Source organism: Salvelinus fontinalis, chromosome 5 (assembly GCF_029448725.1).
Source record: "Salvelinus fontinalis isolate EN_2023a chromosome 5, ASM2944872v1, whole genome shotgun sequence".
Classification (NCBI taxonomy): Eukaryota; Metazoa; Chordata; class Actinopteri; order Salmoniformes; family Salmonidae; genus Salvelinus; species Salvelinus fontinalis.
This window is the reverse complement of record NC_074669.1, coordinates 49,844,817-49,865,202: the sequence shown is the minus strand read 5'-3', so window position 1 is coordinate 49,865,202 and position 20,386 is coordinate 49,844,817. Positions and strand designations below refer to the sequence as shown.

The window sequence follows — 20,386 nt, the reverse complement described above, 5'->3', positions numbered from 1 at the left end:
TGAATGTGTGTGACAAGTCAAAATGATGCTTGATTTAACGACACAAATCTTATTCCACTCTGCACACCACCCCCACTTTTCTGTCTTTCGCCCACGTTGGTTCTCTCATCTGAAAGATACAACCCTGTCACAATCCAAGCTTCAATTAAACTGCATACTGCTCCTGTGGCTTGTTTCCATAGTGCTAACTTGCCTACACTTGGCTGTTTCTACACGATCTCTCCACTCAGAGATCAAATCCTTTCGGATCATGGTGGGATATTATTTATCTGCCATTTTCCTCACCTATGGTTGTTGTGGGGCGTGGTGTGAGTGAAACAAATGAGTAACATAACAAGAATGATGGTTTGTCGTCGCCAAGGGATATCAAGGATTAGAAGATCTTACCTCTCTTCCAGTGGAAGACTGTCTTTGCTGCGCTCTTCCACCTACGTAGACAAGCAAACAAAACAACTAAATTACAAAACAACAACTAAACCTCCATAAAGACATAGCAGGTTAAAGAATGTATATTTGTCTTGTAATTACAGTTTAGCCTAATAGTTTCTATATTGAGTCATTGTATTAAAGTGCAAATTAGTATATGATGAGCATCATTAGTAGGATTTCAGCACTTGATAATGAATAAACAATAGACAAATATAATTAATCAAGAGTGTTAGGCTTACATAAACCCAAATGCGTCAACAAATTAGCTGCCGTCTAAGTTAGAAATGTTATAAACGTACAGTTTTGGATAAAAGGAATGCCGTATGAAAAAAAAGACGCAACAACAAAATGACTATCTATCTAAATTCTCCTAAGGTGAATGGTGGCCCATTGTGACAACACTGATGCTCAAAGCAGGTGCACGGGTACATTATGTACTTCTTATACGGGTAGGTGTAATCTTGAATGCTGATTGGTTGAAACCGCATCCCAGCCGGTGTCTATTCCACAAGTTACCACCGGCGCAATCCACTGTCATCAAGTTTATAAATTGATTGGCTGATCTCCACTATAAAAAGCATCTAGACATTATCTCACTCACATTTCTTTTAAACTAACCTTACATTTTCAACAGTGGAGATTTAAATAAACCTTGCTGTCTCTCTCCCAGACATTTGCAACACGGTTTCAATATTCAAATTCGATCTCCAGCTGTCCCATAGTAATGAACGTGTCGGGGCGAGAGACAGGCAGGCAGCGTTTCTCAGCCAGTCAAAATCATGAAAAAATCTGCTATAACAAATGCAATACTTTGCGGTTATTCTGGCTGCACATTTTGACGTGACTAAGTTAGCCATAGTTGGCTAGCTAGCAAGGGATAAGAATTTTGCCAGCTATTAGGCAATGGAACATTTAGAACGAACGACTGTGTCGCATCTATAGATACAGAACAACTGGGTCGCGTCTCTAGCAACCGAACCGATAGAATGAACGACCAGCCAGCTTGGGTAACAGCCCTAGATGTGTGTCGGGACTTGTGGAAGATTGAAATGGTATGAATAAACTCATAAAAATAACATTTCTGAAAATGTGTCAATTATTATTTGAACATGTTGGTAACCCGTTGTATGACATTGGCGCTGTGGTCAAAGACACTGCATCTCAGTGCAAGAGGCGTCACTGCAGTACCTGGTTCAAATCCAGGCTGCATCACAACCGGCCGTGATTGGGAGTCCCATAGGGCAGCGCACAATTGGCCCAGCACCGTCTGGCAGGGGTAGGCCGTCATTGTAAATAAGAATGTGTTCTTAACTGACTTGCCTAGTTAAATAAAATAATAATAATAATGCCCTCGAAGCCAGTGTTACTAATACATCCTCTAAACATTGGCTTCTCTGGCATTATCACTTAAATGTAGGAGCCACAGAGATAAAAAAATAAAAAAAATGACATACAGCTTTGTAAACCGGAGTGTTAGCCGGACTCTTTGCTACCATTGAACAGCTCACTTCAATAGGAACAATCTGGGGCCCATGACACGAGTCACATTGGCGAGCTCTCAGCAGTACATTGGCTTTTTTGTGCAACAGGAGGAGAGTGGCTGTGTGGGGATAGTGGGTTTTAAAGTACAGTAATAACTTTGTGCATGCAGCCACCTTTTATACAATGGAGGCGTTGGTGTTGCCAGAAGGGGATTTTTTTATTTTATTCTTTACAGCAGTGATCACCAACCTCCAAGCCATTCCTAGTCAATCACCAAAAATGTATGTAAAAACCCAATGATAAAGCCTTGCGTTCCAATACACCCCCCCTTTGTGCTGTTGACGGTAGGTGCACTTGATTCAGCAGCACTAGCGCCGGGAAGGCAAAGTGTGCTCATTTTGAACCTTTTAAATGTGTCTTAAGGTAGAACTCTGCCTACTCGGCAGGGCCAGAGAGCAAATCAAGTCCACCTATAGGCCTACTGTTGGCCAATCAGTTAACTGCAGACATGGTTATGGGAGCTTCCTCAAGCCATAGACTGTAAAAAGAAGCCTCGGACAGCAAAGTTGATAATGTGAGATTTCAAAACCATGACTAGAAAGAGAGACCCAACAAATTCTGCAAAGAGCTGTTGTTTTTACGAGTAAGTTCATGTTTAAGATGTTATTCAGCACTGTCAAAATTTTGTTCAACAGTTTTATAAGCCATAAAATACTAGCCTACAACCAGCACAGCAATGAATAACGATAGCAAATTGTTTTGAGAAGTTTATTAATAGTTTATTATTTGCATCTTGTGTCTTTTTAAATATTGAGGAATATTTCACTTTCTCTGGTCATAGGAGTAACAACATTAATTCGTGCATGAGGCAGAAGTAATGCAGTGCGATTTAAGTTTGTTTCGCTATCAGCTGGAAGACTGTTTCCCCTTTCTCAGCGAAGAGAGGGGACGGTGAGTCGGGTTACTGGCAGCCTCACCGCTGATCCCTCCCTCCCCTCAGACGCAGGCTATCAGTCCAGTAAATAAAAAGTTCCATACACAAAAAAGCTTATTTCTCTCAAATTTAGTACACGAATGTGTTAACATCCCTGTTAGTGCGCATTTCTTCTTTGCTAAATTAATCCATCCACCTGACAGGTGTGGAATATCAAGAAGCTGATTAAACAGCATGATCATTACACATGTGCACCTTGTGCTGGGGACAACCAAAGGCCACTCTAAAATGTGCAGTTTTTTCACACAATGTCACAGACACCTCAAGTTGAGGGAGCGTGCAATTGGTACGCTGACTGCAGGAATGTCCACCAGAGCGGTTGCCAGAGAATTTAATGCTAATTTCTCTACCATAAGCCGCCTCCAATGTCATTTTAGAGAATTTGGCAGTAAGTCCAACCGGCCTCAGACCACGTGTATGGCGTCATGTGGGAAAGCGGTTTGCTAATGTCAACGTTGGGAACAAAGTGCCCCATGGTGGCGGTGGAGCTCTGGTATGGGCAAGCATAAGCTATGGACAACGAACACAATTGCATTTTAAATCGATGGCAATTTGAATGCACAGAGATACCGTGATGAGATCCTGAGGCCTATTGTGAGGCAATCATTTTTTTAAGGCATCTGTATTCCCAGTCATGTGAAATCCATAGATTAGGGCCTAATGAATTTATTTCCAGTGACATTTCCTTGTATGAACTGTAACTCAGTACAATCATTGAAAGCATTGCGTTTATATTTTTGTTCAGTATAGGTTAATCTACCTAGCCTATATGACGTTGCATGCATATACGCCTAGTCACACATGGATCAAACTCAATTTAAACATTTAACAAAGCATGGAAATGGTAATATATTGTTGTTTCTTCGACTATTGACACAGGCAGCCCAATTCTGAGCTTTTTTCCACCAATTGGTCTTTTGACTAAATCACATTATATCTTTTCTCGTCAGATCTATTCAGAGTTGATTGGTCAAAACACCAATTGGTGGGAAAAAAAATAGATTTGGGCTGCCTATCTAAATGGAGCCAAAGAGACAGCCCAAGTTGACTCATCTTGAACAGATATTATGACAATTACAATGGAAGTTAAGACTTCTTAAAATCGGATTAGGCTAGGCCAATCTATCGTAGAAAATACAGTTTGGACATCAGAGCATTTAGGCATAAACGCTATCAAGGAAACAAAACAGATGTATTTCCTTCCCATTAAGACAAGATCTTACAACAGATAATAGGTTGTTCCACGAAGTGCATTTTGCACCCATTTGACATTTTATGAAGAAATTGTGCATCGCTATTGAATTTAAGACTATTATATTCAATGAAGTTCCCTTTAATAGCGACAACATGGAGAACTCAATAAATCAGACGTGCAATCTGTTCACCCCTTGCAATTTGCATACACATACTAACACAAGCACTCTACACACAAGTACATATGGATTGTGTATTGGAGATATGTGGTAGTAGAGTAGTGGCCTGAGTGTGTTGTGAAAAGTGTTATGAAATGTAATGCAATATGTTTAATTGTACAACGGGTGGGTCTAATCCTGAATGCTGATTGGTTAAAACCACATCCCAGCCGGTGTCTATTCCACAAGTTACCACCGGCTAAATCTATGACATTAAAATGCCTATTTACTCTGTTCCATCTGACTGCGCAATCCACTGTCTCATCAGACCAGCAAGGCAATTTATGAAGTTGATCGCCACTATAAAAAGCATACAGACATCATTTAATTTAGACTAACATTTAGTTTTCAACATCGGAGATTTTAAATAATCCTTGCTGTCAGTCTGTTGCCAGCTATTAGGCAATGGAACATTTAAAACGAACGACTGTAGCATCCATAGATACAGAACGACTGGGTCGCGTCTCTAGCAACCGAACCGATAGAATGAACGACCAGCCAGCTCTCCAACATGTGCAACATTGTTTCAATATTCAAATTTGATCTCCAGCTGTCCCATAGTAATGAAGGTGTTGGGACGAGACAGATTGGCTGAGAAACGCTGCCTGCCTGTCTAAATCATGAATCAGCTGGCATAATTTTTGAAGAGATTGTGTTGGCGGTGCTGTTGGCTAGCTCCTCCGAACAACAGTGTCCTGACGAGAGCGCACATTTTCAATGCCAGGCGAAACAGCTTAACCTCTTAAATGTAATGGCAAAATGAAGATTTCCACCTAACTAGAAATACACCAAAATAACTGCTATTCATGTGTGCTTACATGATTCTGACATGCCAAAACTTGGTATATTTGGAAACACGACATCTGGGAGAATATGATCAGAAGATAGACAGGAGTTACATAATTCAGAACACAAAAGATCAAGCACACACAAAAGAACCATTTAAAAAAATATATATATATTTTGTAAGTCATCTTTCATTGACAAGCTATACGTGAATTATTGATGCCCAGAGCTGGAAACACATCCGATGGCTTCCACAACATCAGAAAAAAAATGGAATTGATACACCTAACTACTAGAAATGGGCAGATGTTTTAGTAGTGTTCCTAAACCTCTCGAAATTGGCATATGTCTGTAAATTAGATAAATCCAGTGCTATTACATATTTTGCAATCCCTAATTGCCGTTTGTTCAGTATTAAAACATAAGTTCTATCATATCAACCTCATTCAAACATTGTGGTGGTATGGGGTATCCAGGCTACATTCAACTGTTCTTTCAACCTCTCCAAAGTGTCCAAATGTGGTAACTGTACTGTTTTTGCACACTGGATGTGCCTAAAAAATATTGTTCACTATAAAAAATAAAAATTCTTACACCAGCCGCTCTCAAACATTGTGGTGGTGTCGGGGGACATACAGGGGATATTCAAGTGTCATTTCAACCTCTCTAAAGTGCCTGAACGTTTAGCCTATGCATATCCAATGTATTGGTTCTACATACAAATGAACTACTTACAAAAACAATATAAAAGCAACAGATATACAACAACAAAAAAAATACAAAATTGTCTTCTCAAACAAACTTGATTACACACGTGACATTAGCTGAAATAAGTTGTATTATTTACAAATGGCATTCGTGTTCATTTTACAACCCAGGTGTAGATGATTAGATTTCACTTTCACTGTAGCTTGTGCATGTCATGATAGTCTGAAGCAGTCCCTCTCTGCCAGGAAACAAAAAGCGAACTGGCATTTCTGACAGAAGATCTGTGATATTTAAGAGTAACAAATGCTAACATTTGGTGCCGTGACCCGGATGAATTGTCTGAACAAGAAAAACTCAACTGTGTTGATCCAGAAGAGAGAAGGCTGAGCGCAACCCACTTTGGGAGTCACCTCTTAATCTCCTGATTGATGGCATAGTGCTGGCTGAGTCTAGACCAATACCATTTTAAAAGAACCAAATCAGGTTAAAATTAGTGCATGCAATGAGTGATACGTATCTGTGATGTATAAGGTTTAAGTCCTTTGTCTTTGTTCTCTATTATAGGGGTTCAAGTCCTCTATTAAATGGTTAGAGTCCTTTCTTTTTGTGAAACCCTGTTGCATAGGAGTTGCTAGTAGAGTAGCAATTTTTACACGTGGTTAATGTAAGCCTTCAAGCTTTTTGAAGTGAACATAACTTTTATGGGTAGCCAGGCCCTACAGAGACTGTGTGTTCTAGAAGAGATGAGTCCTCAAAAGGGGTTACACACACATCCTTTGGGGTTAAATTAATATATAAACAGAGATATATGATCCAACTTTTGAAGTTAATATAACGCCATTGTTAAGTGAGAAAACCACTCTGGAAAAGTATGGAACAGCTCCTCCGGATGTGAGAATGAAAAAGATTTTAAATTCACTGTCTAGTGATATGAAGAACCATTTCAAAGTAGAGAAGTGTAGAAAGAGATAAAGAAATATTCCGTCATTGTTGACAAAGATGGAATATGGAATCTGATATACAAAAAGCTTGAGGAAAAATACAGATGTCTAACTCGTTGACTGTTATAGCCAAAGTAGGTTAACGGGATGAGAAATTCTTTCTGGAGAATCATGACAGGATATTGCAGAAAGATAAGGATAGTTCGAAAGCTCTTGGTGAACATATCAAAACCTTAAAAAAAGAAATTCAACAATTACAGGCAAGGTTTGTAAAAAATAGACTTGACCCCCACAAGTGGACCCTTTGTTCCCTCAATCTATCCTCAGGCTGAGTTGCGCAAGGATGATCGGGTTTCAAGCATCTGGTCAGCACTGCATGGCTTTGAGTCAACAGAATCTGACAGCAGTGACGAATGACATCTTAGGCCAACCAGAACACAGGCTGTAAAAGGTAGTGAAGACAAACCTCCGGTGACAGTAATCACACATAAATCAGCATCCCCAAAACAGTTGGACGAATGTTCAAAAACTTTGATGCATCCACGAGACGCGGGTATCAAGAGTTGTGCAGGTTCCGAGTGAAACTAACAACGTTATTTGTTCAGTAGAAGAGAAACCTGGTGTACAGTGGGGCAAAAAAGTATTTAGTCAGCCACCAATTGTGCAAGTTCTCCCACTTAAAAAGATGAGAGAAGCCTGTAATTTTCATCATAGGTACACTTCAACTATGACAGACAAAATGAGGGGAAAAAAATCCAGAAAATCACATTGTAGGATTTTTAATGAATTTATTTGCAAATTATGGTGGAAAATAAGTATTTGGTCAATAACAAAAGTTTCTCAATACTTTGTTATATACCCTTTGTTGGCAATGACAGAGGTCAAACGTTTTCTGTAAGTCTTCACAAGGTTTTCACACACTGTTGCTGGTATTTTGGCCCATTCCTCCATGCAGATCTCCTCTAGAGCAGTGATGTTTTGGGGCTGTTGCTGGGCAACACGGACTTTCAACTCCCTCCAAAGAATTTCTATGGGGTTGAGATCTGCAGACTGGCTAGGCCACTCCAGGACCTTGAAATGCTTCTTACGAAGCCACTCCTTCGTTGCCCGGGCGGTGTGTTTGGGATCATTGTCATGCTGAAAGACCCAGCCACGTTTCATCTTCAATGCCCTTGCTGATGGTAGGCTTTGTTACTTTGGTCTCAGCTCTCTGCAGGTCATTCACTAGGTCCCCCCGTGTGGTTCTGGGATTTTTGCTCACCGTTCTTGTGATCATTTTGACCCCACGGGGTGAGATCTTGCGTGGAGCCCCAGATCGAGGGAGATTATCAGTGGTCTTGTATGTCTTCCATTTCCTAATAATTGCTCCCACAGTTGATTTCTTCAAACCAAGCTGCTTACATATTGCAGATTCAGTCTTCCCAGCCTGGTGCAGGTCTACAATTTTGTTTCTGGTGTCCTTTGACAGCTCTTTGGTCTTGGCCATAGTGGAGTTTGGAGTGTGACTGTTTGAGGTTGTGGACAGGTGTCTTTTATACTGATAACAAGTTCAAACAGGTGCCATTAATACAGGTAACGAGTGGAGGACAGAGGAGCCTCTTAAAGAAGTAAGTTACAGGTCTGTGAGAGCCAGAAATCTTGCTTGTTTGTAGGTGACCAAATACTTATTTTCCACCATAATTTGCAAATAAATTCATAAAAAATCCTACAATGTGATTTTCTGGATTTTTTTCCTTCATTTTGTCTGTCATAGTTGAAGTGTACCTATGATGAAAATTACAGGCCTCTCATCTTTTTAAGTGGGAGAACTTGCACAATTGGTGGCTGGCTAAATACTTTTTTGCCCCAATGTATGTCATTATTGCAGGTTTCTTGTCACTGGCAACGAGAATGTCCGAAAAGAAACCGTGTTCTTATGAGGAATGGCGAGGAGAAGCAGGGTCTGTCTAAGGGAAAACGGAAACAATGATACAATGCTGATGCAGAAATTTAAGAAGCTCTGTTTGGCTCAGCAGCAAGTTTGCTGAATGCTGTAGAGGGCAACTAATAGACCCCCTCTAGGGAATATTTATGATGTAATTTCTGTTGACTCCAACATGGCGGAGAAAGGTTGTTAAATCTGAGCGCCGTCTCAGATTATTGCATGGTGTGCTTTTTACGTAAAGTTTTTTTTTAAAATCTGACATAGCGGTTGCATTAAGAACAAGTGTATCTTTAATTCTGTGTAAAACATGTATCTTTCATCAAAGTTTATGATGAGTATTTCTGTTATTTGACATGGCTCTCTGCAATTACTCTGGATATTTTGGAGGCATTTCTGAACATGGCGCCAATGTAAACTGAGATTTGTGGATATAAATATGCACATTATCGAACAAAACATAAATGTATTGTGTAACATGATGTCCTATGAGTGTCATCTGATGAAGATCAAAGGTTAGTGATTAATTTTATCTCTATTTCTGCTTTTTGTGACTACTATCTTTTGCTGGGAAAATGGCTGTGTTTTTCTGTGGCTATGTACTGAGCTAACATAATTGTTTGGTGTGCTTTCCCCGTAAATCCTTTTTGAAATCAGACATGTTGGCTGGATATCTAGGTGAAATGTCCGTTTTCCTGAAACTCGGGACATGCTTACTTACGGAAATCTATGTGAAATATCATTCTTAAAACCAGGACAAGTTACTTTCACTTTTTTTGTTTCCTTCTTTACAGGTTATGAGAATCTACAGTCTGAAGCAATATCCCTTGATCCAAGGACTGTACTTGAAATGATACAAGATCACTGGTGAAGTGTTCATTAGAAAAGTCCTTATCAACCAGTGGAACAGAGGAAGAATTCCTCAGTCCTGGCAGACTGTCAGAACATAATTTCTAATAGTTATCTATGTGGGACTGATACCAGTGTGGAAGAGCTGGTCACTTAAAAGGACTTGGTGAATTGCCAATAGGACAATTGAATATTATTGTCTTGCAGACCAATTTTTTTATGCGAGTTTCCTCCTAATACAGGATGTGGTAGGAATTGTAAGGAACATTATCATTACACCTGTTAATACTAATAACTTTGCTTGAAATCTATTTCTTATTGTAACAGCAAGCACAATATGCCCTTTGTGTTTTATAGAAATGCAAGGTGTTTAATGTGAATGATTTTATGCTTACTGCTAATGTTATTTATACTGTCTATTTTCTCATGTTTTCTAAAAATACCTTTTAAGTACAGTTCTTTTCAAAATGGTCTAGGAGAGAGTAAGAATATTTCTAAGATAAATACACAACGCAGAGTACGAGAGTTCAATAGAGTACTAATGATCAATGGAAATACTGTTTTTTCTGTAATAGGGGATTAATGAGCAACGTTAGAGACATGAGGAATTTGTCTATAAAGTGAGCCTGAAACAGGATACTTGTTATTTGGCCATTGGCCCAGTTTTATTGCAAGGAATTCTAACTGGTCAACCACAGGCTAGGTTATAAACTACACCCTGTCCCTTTGTTCACTGGAGAATCACAGGAGATAAATCACTCAGGGAAGAATCCCTGAGGACAGGGGAGCATGAACATCTACCTCCAGACATGATTCGTCCTTTTTGAATAAGAATAAACCCATTTTCCTCCACCTGATTTGCTTTGGGGTCTGTTATTGAAGAGTAACATCAACTGATAACAGTTGTGAGGTGGCTTTGGGTCCCCAATTCTGCCATTTCCAACACAGCTGCTCTCGGAAGGCCAACTGGGTGTGAGGGGTTTGACCTTTTGCTTTGGCATTTACTGTATCAACGTCCACAAAGTGGTAAAAAAATAAAAGTCTTATCCCACTTCCTGGTCTGTGGAGTACCTGGTAGTAGCCTATCAGAGCATCAGATAGGTTTGCACTCCCATATTGGAATTGTAGTCCTTCAGAGAAACTGGGACTTTTTTCCTCACTCATGCCCATTGGCACTTTTCACCCTCATTGAGACATGGTCATTATGGCCTTACGCTGTGTGGTGAGCATGGTTACTTTCCTAGTGTCCTTCCATTTCACAAAAAGCAGCTTGTTAGTCCTGATCCAACGCACTGTCCCCCTCTCCGCTGTATTTTTCATGTCGTTTACCTTGGTCTTGGGGAAAGCTATTCTGTTGGGACGAATGGTGCCACAAGCCCATATTTTCTTTTTCAAGAGATCTATGAAAAGTGGATGTAGAACCATCAGACAGGGTGATTGAAACTGCAGTGGGGGGTGGTTGAAGACGAGTGGAGCCTTTGTTGAGTAGTGGATGTAGAACCGTCAGATGGGGTGATTGACATAGCAGCGGGGAAGCTTGCTGGGAGGGGTGGCTCCCAAACATCATCATCCAAATTATTTGCATCCTTCACTCTGCGGTGAATAAAATAAAGAGATATATTGTTGTGAGACACAGAATTACAGTTGACTAAATTTACAAAACCACAATACTGTAAAGTAAAGACAACACGCCTAAACTTGGTCTGGACAGTGACTCACATTAGGTGTGAAGCACACACACAATGCAAACAATAACACTTGAGACAAAGAGAGGTGAGAACCACAAATAAAACAATGGCCATGAGAGTTTAGTGGCTTCTCCAAAGTTACAAGGATGAAATTTAGAACAGCAAACTAATATTTAACATAGACAATAACTACTTTGGCATTACATAACATTGAAATGACTTGTTACATAGGCCTATGGAAACTAAATCCAAATCACAAAAAGCAGACAACTTATAAAAAACAATATAGTAAATTAGATATAAAGTCAAGAAAATAATTGACTTACATATCTTAAAATGGATCCAATCCCTCTAGAAAGCAATCTTCGTCGGCCGAGTCGGAATCCTCTTTGTCCGACTCCAGTATTTTATTCAAAGCTTCTATGTTCGGTATACCGTCTTTTTAGGTTCCTGTTCGATATGCTTAGTTACACACACCACCACCACCACCCCCCCCCCCCCCCCCCCCGAGAAGCCATCTCTTTTATGCTAAAGCAATTAAATTAAAAGCAATGGAATCTGTTTACAATGCAATGTAGCGTGTTTGGTGCGTCTTGACTCTGAGCCAGGTAGCAATACTTCACATAACGCATTAAAAAAAGTTATACGGCTTGCTTTGTCCCACCCAGGTCAACTGCATATCCCTGGAAAGCCTCTCATTGGCTACAAGACTGTCAAGGTGCCATAGTAGCCAATCCCATGTGTAATGGATGCCAACGGTGCCTAAGCAGGCAAAATTATATCTTTGCGCATCAAAAATATGATCACTCGTGGACATTCGATGTTACCATTAAGTTATACATCAGATATCTAGCCTATTGCCAATGTTTGTTCCTACCAACCTAATAATAAATGTTATACCCCCATGTAGCTATAGCTCAAACACAGACCAAATCGAAGCTTACCTTGTTGGTAAAAACATGATCAATAACGGTAGGTCACAAGCAGACAAATAATATATCCTCATGATCTGTGGAGGTCTGGCTTACCCTTTTATCAACATATTCCTTGTTTATTTTGTTTATGCTTCACAACGCTAACCGGTATGTAGGTAGCAGCGATCTTGAAGTGAGGTCATGAGCTCGGCCTGGCCTTTTCAAATTTAACCTTTATTTAACTAGTCAAGTCAATTAAGAACAAATTCTTACTTACAATGACGGCCTACCAGGGAACAGTGGGTTAACTGCCTTGTTTAGGGGCAAAACGACAGATTTTTACCTTGTCAGCTCATGGATTCGATCCAGTAACATTTCTATTACTGGCCCAATGCTCTAACCACTAGGCTACCTGCTGCCTTATATATTCGTATGCCCATATATGGTAGTAAGTCACACCAATCAATAGCCAAGATACTCAGCTTTCCGCAGACACCCTGCAGATAGGGGCTACCGTTCAGACACCAGACTGAATTGGAAAATAGGATCCCAAAATATGGGGAATCCACATTTAAGAGGTTAAACAAATGCAAATCCAGCTACTGTTATTCTGGTTGCACTGTTTGACGTGACTAAGTTAGCCACAGTTGGCTAGCTAGCAAGCAAGGGATAACAACGTTGCCAGCCAGTATGGCAATGGAACATTTAGAACGAACGACAAGGTCGAGTCCATAGACACAGAACAAAAGACGGAATGACTGGGTCGCATCTCTGGAAACCGAAATAACGACCAGCCTGCTTGTGTAGCATTCTTAGACGTGTGTTGGGACTATATCTTGTCGAAGGATTAAGTAGTATCAATAAATTAATCAAAATAAAAGTTAATTATGTCAATCCTTATTTGAATATGTGGTAATCAGTTGTATAAAAGTGATCAATGCCCTCGAAGCTGGTGTTGAGGATATACGGCGCATTCGGAAAGTATTCAGAACCCTTGACTTTTTCCACAGTTACGTTACAGCCTTATTCTAAAATGGATTAAATACATTCCCACCCCCCTCAATCTACACACAATACCCCATCCATAATGACAAAGCGAAAACAGGTTTTTAGAAATTTATTACAGATAAAAACAGAAATATCCTATTTAAATAAGTATTCAGACCCTTTTCTATGAGACTCGAAATTGAGCTCAGGTGCATCCCGTTTCCATTGATCATCCTTGAGATGTTTCTACAACTTGATTAGGGTCCACCTGTGGTAAATTCTATTGATTGGACATGATTTGGAAAGGCACACACGTCTATATAAAAGGTCCCAAAGTTGACAGTGCATGTCAGAGCAAAAACCAATCAATGAAGTCGAAGTAATTGTCTGTAGAGCTCCGAGCCAGGATGGTGTCGAAGCACAGATCTGGGGAAGGGTACCAAAAACTGTCTGCAGCGTTGGAGGTGCCCAAGAACACAGTGGCCTAATGCTGGGCGATATAGCCAAAATATCATATCACAGTATTTTTTTAAAATAATATGGCGGTATTTAAAAATGTTTTTATACTAAAAGTTACACATTTGCTTTATGAGTAGTGAGTGATGCTAGGGTGGCAACACATATTTTAAGTGATTTCAAATGAGTCTCTCCATTCTTATTGAACAGTATAAAACAATTAAACTTCAGCAAATGTCAGCACTTTTATCATTTCTGCATTTCCTGCACTCAATTGCAGTGGTGGAAAAATTACCCAATGGTCATACTTGAGTAAAAGTAAAGATATGTTAATAGAAAATTACTCAGGTAAAAGTGAGTCACCCAGTAAAATACTACTTGAGTAAAAGTATTTTGTTTTAAATATACTTAAGTATCAAAAGTAAAAGTATCAAGTATCATCATTTCAAATTACTTATATAAAGCAAACCAAACGGCACCATTTCAAAAAATATATATATTTACAGATAGCCAGGGGCACACTCCAACACTTTGACATAATTTACAAAGCATTTGTGTTTAGTGAGTCCTCCAGATCAGAGGCAGTAGTTGACCTGGGATGTTCTCTTGACAAATGCGTGAATTGGACCCTTTTCCTGTCCTGCGAAGCACTCAAAATGTCACGAGTACTTTTAGGTGTCAGGGAAAAAATGGAGTAAAAAGTACAGTATTTTCTTTTAGAAATGTAGTAAAGTAAAGGTAAAAAGTTGCCAAAAATAAAAAGCAGTAAAGTACAGAATCCAAAAAAATGACTTAAGTGGTACTTAAAAGTATTTATACACCACTGCTCATTTGAGAATTTCCACACTGCCACATAGGGCTTTACAATGTGGGCAAATAATATAGGACCTATTTTTAACCAAATGTTACAAATGCGATTTGCCTTCCGAATTAGAGAAAAACTGTTGAATGACTATTCTAAATCTATAGTTAGAATATAATAGTGGGTACTTTGAATACAGCTTTTGAGATGACAACAAATTAAAATGCCAGGGTTAGGGATGCACGATATATCGGTGAAGATATCGGAATCAGCCGATATTAGCTAAAAATGCCCATAGGCAACATTGCCTACAAGCCCTCAATCTAGCCTCTCTCAGCCTATTGCGGCCAGTCTGAGCGTTCCTGGTGCAACTCGGGCAGTTGTTGTTGCCATCTTGTCCCGCAGGTGTGATGTTCACATGTACCGATCCTGCGCAGGTGTTGCTACACGTGAACTGCCACTGCGAGGTGGTCAGCTGTCCATCCTGTCTCCCTGTAGCGCTGTCTTGGGCGTCTCACAGTACGGACATTGCAATTTACTGCCCTGGCCACATCTGCAGTCCACATGCCTCTTTGCAGCATGCCTAAGGCACGTTCACGCAGATGAGCGGAAACCCTGGGCATCTTTCTTTTGGTGTTTTTCAGAGTCAGTAGAAAGGCCTCTTTAGTGTCCTAAGTTTTCATAACTGTGACCTTAATTGCCTACCATCTGTAAGCTGTTTGTGTCTTAAAGACCGTTCCACAGGTGCATGTTCATTCATTGTTTATAGTTCATTGAACAAGCATGGGGAACAGTGTTTAAACCCTTTACAATGAAGATCTGTGAAGTTACTTAGATTTTGGTTATTTTGGTTTATTTTTTTGCTGAGTTTAGAACACTAGCAGATTTATATTAAGAAGCAAAGTGAAAACAGCATTGTTGTCATGAACATTGTTGCATATGCTGCATTGACCATGCAGACTGAACGCAGGTGTCTCGTGGTTGAGGAACATCAAATGCGCTCCTTGAGTGACAGGGGGCATGGCTAGGTCTGTGTGGAAAGTGGCATGGAGAGAAAGAGCGGCAAGAGATGATTCAAGTAGCGAAGTATCAAATGTATTTATATAGCCCTTCTTACATCAGCTGATATCTCAAAGTGCTATACAGAAACCCAGCCTAAAACCCCAAACAGCAAGCAATGCAGGTGGTTGAGGAAGAAGTAAACCATAAAAATGTACATAACACATGGCGTATCACATTTAACAAACCAAACATTCAAATACCGGTATAGAAGGTAAAGAAAAAAACAAAACCTGTCCCTGCATCAATACCGGTATATCATAAAATACGGTATACCGCCCAACCCTACAGTGGCCTCCATCATTCTTAAAATGGAAGAAATTTGGAACCACGAAGACTCTCCCTAGAACTTGCCGCCCGGCCAAACTGAGCCATCGGGGGAGAAGGGCCTTGGCCAGGGAGGTGACCAAGAACCTGATGGTAACTGACAGAGCTCCTCTGTAGAGATGGGAGAATCTTCCAGAAGGACATCCATCTCTGCAGCACTCCACCAATCAGGCCTTTATTGTAGAGTGGCCACACGGAAGCCACTCCTCAGTAAAAAGCACATGACAGCCCACTTGGGAGTTTGCCAAAAGGTACCTAAAGGACCCAGACCATGAGAAACAAGATTCTCTGGTCTGACGAAACAAAGATTGAACTCTTTGGCCTGAATGCCAATCGTCACGTCTGGAGGAAACCTGAAACCATTCCCACTGTAAAGCATGACAGTGGCAGCATCATGCATCAGCGGCAGGGACTGGGAGACTAGTCAGGATTGAGGGAAAGACGAATGGAGCAAAGTACAGTGAGATCCTTGATGAAAACCTGCTCCAGTGCTCAGGACCTCAGACTGGGGTGAAGATTCAACAGGAGAACAACCCTAAGCATACAACCAAGACAATGCAGGAGTGGCTTTGGGTTAAGTCTCTGAATGTCCTTGAGTGCCCAGCCAGAGCCCGGACTTGAACCTGATCGAACATCCCTGGAGACCTGAAAATAGCTGTGCAGCGACGTTCCCCAAGAGCTTGAGAGGGTCTGCAGAGAGGAATGGGAGAAACTCCCCAAATACAGGTGTGCCAAGCTTGTAGCATCATACCCAACAAGACTTGAGGCTGTAATTGCTGTCAAAGGTACTTCAACAAAGTACTGAGGAAAGGGACTGAATACTTAAGTAAATGTGATCAGTGTTTTATTCTTAATAAAAGATTTATAAAAAGAAACATTGAACATCTAATAGTCAAAGCAGTTGATCTGTTTCTACACTTTTTGGCCATTTTCTGGTGTTTTGTGGTGGAAAACTGAGCGTGTCGAGCATAACAGATAGAGAGGCTAGTATTGTTTTAACAATTTACATTTTTTTGTGAAGCTTGCATTCAATTGCCACTCCCTGTTGCACACAACACACTTCCATAACCCCTGTCACAAGGAGATTTATGGTTGATTTAAGATGAAATCGTCAACCCTGTTACAGTCAACCATGTTACTTTATTTGGCACATATATGTGTGTTAAATGAAGTTGAACATGTGCTCTTTATGTCAGAATGTTAAAATGATGTGAAATCAAGTTTTTTGGACCAAGTTACACTCAAAAGGTGGACTGACTGATCCTGATAATAAAAATAAATATTTCGCAACCAAGATCAACCAGTTATGGTTTACAGAGGGAGTGGTTTGTTGTGGCACGGTTAAAACAAGCTGTGATATCTTTGCACCGAATCACCTCAGTGAGCTGCTAACATCTTCCACCCAACAACTACCTTAAACAAGTACTATACTCATTAGGCACCAAACAGAAGAAAAGATAATGAAACAGGGAAGGGCTACCTGGACTTGTCCAATAAGAAATATTTTGCTAAACTGTGAACCTACTAAACACAGCCAAGTGCAGACAGATTACATAATTACTACATTTCACAAATCATAGTGCTGAGACACAGCTATTCCATTGACAGCACAGCCCTGCCTACCTGAGCCTAACAAATACTGAAGAATGTAAACAATTTCAGCATTCTGTCATTAACTTTAACCCGCTATCAACAGGTCCAAATAATTTGCAACCCTGACAGGATTACCTTGGTTCCCCATTGCACTGAGCAGCTGTACGCCTAACTAAGTTGCAATGTACAGTACACACCCTTTTTTTGGTGGGAATACGAACCAAAACAACTGGTCTAACTTAGGTGACATTATATGTCAGGGTATGGTTCTGAAATGTACACCCTTTCTATGTGAAAATGGAACTAGGCAAATTCTACTTCCCTTCAAATAGACAATTGAAAGCATAATGTTTTAGTTCTGCGTCGACTGTCAAAAGGTATACACAACCTAAATGACCAGGTATTTGAAAAGGTTTCAAATATCTTTTATCCTAGGTTCAATTAAAATATGCTTCTTATCTGCAGGTAACATGACAGTCCGTCGTGTAACATGACAGTCCGTCGTGTAACATGACAGTCCGTCGTGTAACATGACAGTCCGTCGTGTAACATGACAGTCCGTCGTGTAACATGACAGTCTGTCGTGTAACATGACAGTCCGTCGTGTAACATGACAGTCCTTCGTAGCTTCACTGACTATCAGTAAAACAAAATATATAGGGTGTTCCTAGATTACATAAAAAGTCAAACATAACAGCTGCAGCATAAAATGCAGACAGGGCCAAAATGCAAAACACACTGCAGCACTGATAACGCATTACTTGAAATCCGGGAGGTGTTTGTGAGGTGTCATGAGAAAAACTTTTGCATCATAGTGCCAGTAATACAGGTGAATTAAATCATATTTACATCTATTTCGCCAACTTCATTGATTTGACTAGCTAGGCTATTTTCTCTGTAGCATAGTAATGTTAGATATGTATGAGATGGAGTTAAAATAAAATCATATTGTATTTGTCACATGCACCAAATACAACAGACCTTACTGTGAAATGTTTCGTTAAAAGCCCTTAACCAAGCATTTTACAGTAAGGTCTACCTCTTGTATTCTGCACGTGACAAATAAAATTGGTAAGATATGTATGAGATGGAGATAATTAAGACAGGGCTTTGCTATGCTGTTCATGGACACGCTATTATTGCACACTTCCGACAAGTAACAGGGCAGGCCACATGGCACCCTCTATTCGTCTAGCAGGTGGCCTTGGCAAATTCTTCCCCGTCTCCATTTGGACTCCTCGCTTCAAACATAAATCCTCACGTTGAGAACAGGAACACGTTTAGCTGACTTCGCAAAATAGAACAATAATTAACAGTTCGACGAATTAGAGAATACACAAAAGTGATAGAATGTAGCAGTACCTAACTAATCTCCTTGATGTCATTGCGCTCCAAGGCACGTGCAAACATAAACAATGGGGTAATATACCCATGCACGTGGGAGGTGGTATGCTTTGTTAAAGAAATATAAATGCCTGCCTATCTTTATGTAATCTGCAATCAAGGTTTATACCAGCTCAATAAATTGTGTATTGCATTTACCTGAGTTGGGAGCATTGGGTCAGCATCCTCAGCTTGCCAGACCTCGACCACGCTGGACATTTGACTCAGGGCTTGGTGGGAGGAAGAGAGGGGGAAGAGGTGTAAATGTGAAAGCTTGAGCAGAAACACATCAGATAGCGGTCAAATAAATAATGTCTAGATAAAATGCTTTACCCAATGTTTATAACGGGGGACAGCGCAAACGGTTATTGGTCAACGTTTAGCATAAACTTGTGCAAATGCATGACTGACAAAGGCGTGTATTCAACTGTCCATGATCCCACTTTCCGAAGGTGGCTCAGGGAGAGTTGGGATATCACATTTTTCAATTCACACATGCAGTATTAATACACACTTGTACATGTATTAAATAGGCCAATAAGCACCCACCAAATTATTATTATTACCGTTGCTTTTAGGTTAGCTAGCTTTGGCTTTGCTAGCTTGTAAACACATAGCTTTAACATTTATAAAAGCCGAACTATACATTTATAATATAACGAATATATACATTTAAACATTTAAAAACACCCAACCAAAGTGAAAACAATGGCATCTGGCAAGCTAAATATCATTAAACGGAGTTCCCTTCTAGCTAAATTCGCTAGCTACTGTAACGCGACACTTCACTGAAATAACGTTATGGCTTGCATGAACCAACACAGGAAACTGTCCACTGATTAAAAAAATACTTAATAAAATAGTCTTAGCACTTAACGTTATCAACATTTCTGCAGACATTAACATATTCGAAATTATCACGCAAATTATGCCGAATTTGAATCCACAATACGATGGTTGCAGTAGCACTCCCGTTTTCGCAAAGCGACTTGTCCTCACTGTCAACTCAGTAACGTTACTGGCAGTTCTCGCCGACATTTTCGCAATGGGTGGTTAACGTTAATTATTTTAGAAAAATGTACTTCACCAGACCTTGCAATTGAGCCCCTCCATGCTGTACGCAGGGCAAAAGTAGCGGTAGAATTCCGAGTATAATATTAATCCACGTTTTTCTGTGACAGCGGCTGCCTTGTTGGAACTCCCGTACCAACGCCATGCTGCCCTGTTCAGCTAGCAGCCTGCCTTGTGCTACGCTAGGCTTTCTCTTTCTCTCGCTGTCGCTCCCCGTCTAGCAAACTCTCCCACCCTGTTCTGTTCCTCGCCCTCTTTCTTGTTGTGTGTGTGGAGAGTATGCGCCGACCACAGCCAAGGCGTTGGATTCATCAGCCTGCCTGCGTTGGCTGATTTTGGCACAATGGGGTGGACTTGAATGTGACGAACTAAACGCACCAAATGATTAAACCCATTGGGAATATCGCGTGGCCAGTCCAATACGCAAGTAAATCGTGCAGAAAACAAAGTTTATGCGAAACATTCTATTTCGTTTTTTTCCCGCGCGGGCAAACAACTGTCATGCGGTTAACCAAAGCAAATCTAGGTTATGATGATGCGCTTGTGGACCCATTGTTTTAAAATCCCACATACTACTGAGGTTG

At 40.3% G+C, this 20,386-nt stretch overlaps 1 protein-coding gene across 5 annotated transcripts in view; it reads right to left on the bottom strand.

Annotated features, from left to right (window-relative positions):
- Positions 1–20,171, bottom strand: part of tmem131l (transmembrane 131 like) — a 93,728-nt gene extending 73,557 nt beyond the window's left edge. For 4 of the 5 annotated variants that reach the window (XM_055923802.1, XM_055923803.1, XM_055923804.1 and 1 more), the window contains exons 1-3: positions 19,824–20,171; positions 18,891–18,961; positions 388–428 (exon numbers count right to left, since the gene is read on the bottom strand). In XM_055923802.1, the coding sequence (XP_055779777.1) occupies positions 388–428; positions 18,891–18,961; positions 19,824–19,947 (236 nt within the window). In that variant the 5' untranslated portion in view covers positions 19,948–20,171. Of the gene's footprint in view, positions 1–387; positions 429–18,890; positions 18,962–19,064; positions 19,752–19,823 lie in introns of those variants that run through there. The other variant, XM_055923806.1, reaches the window with a different exon arrangement.
- Between the last annotated feature and the right edge of the window lie 215 nt (positions 20,172–20,386).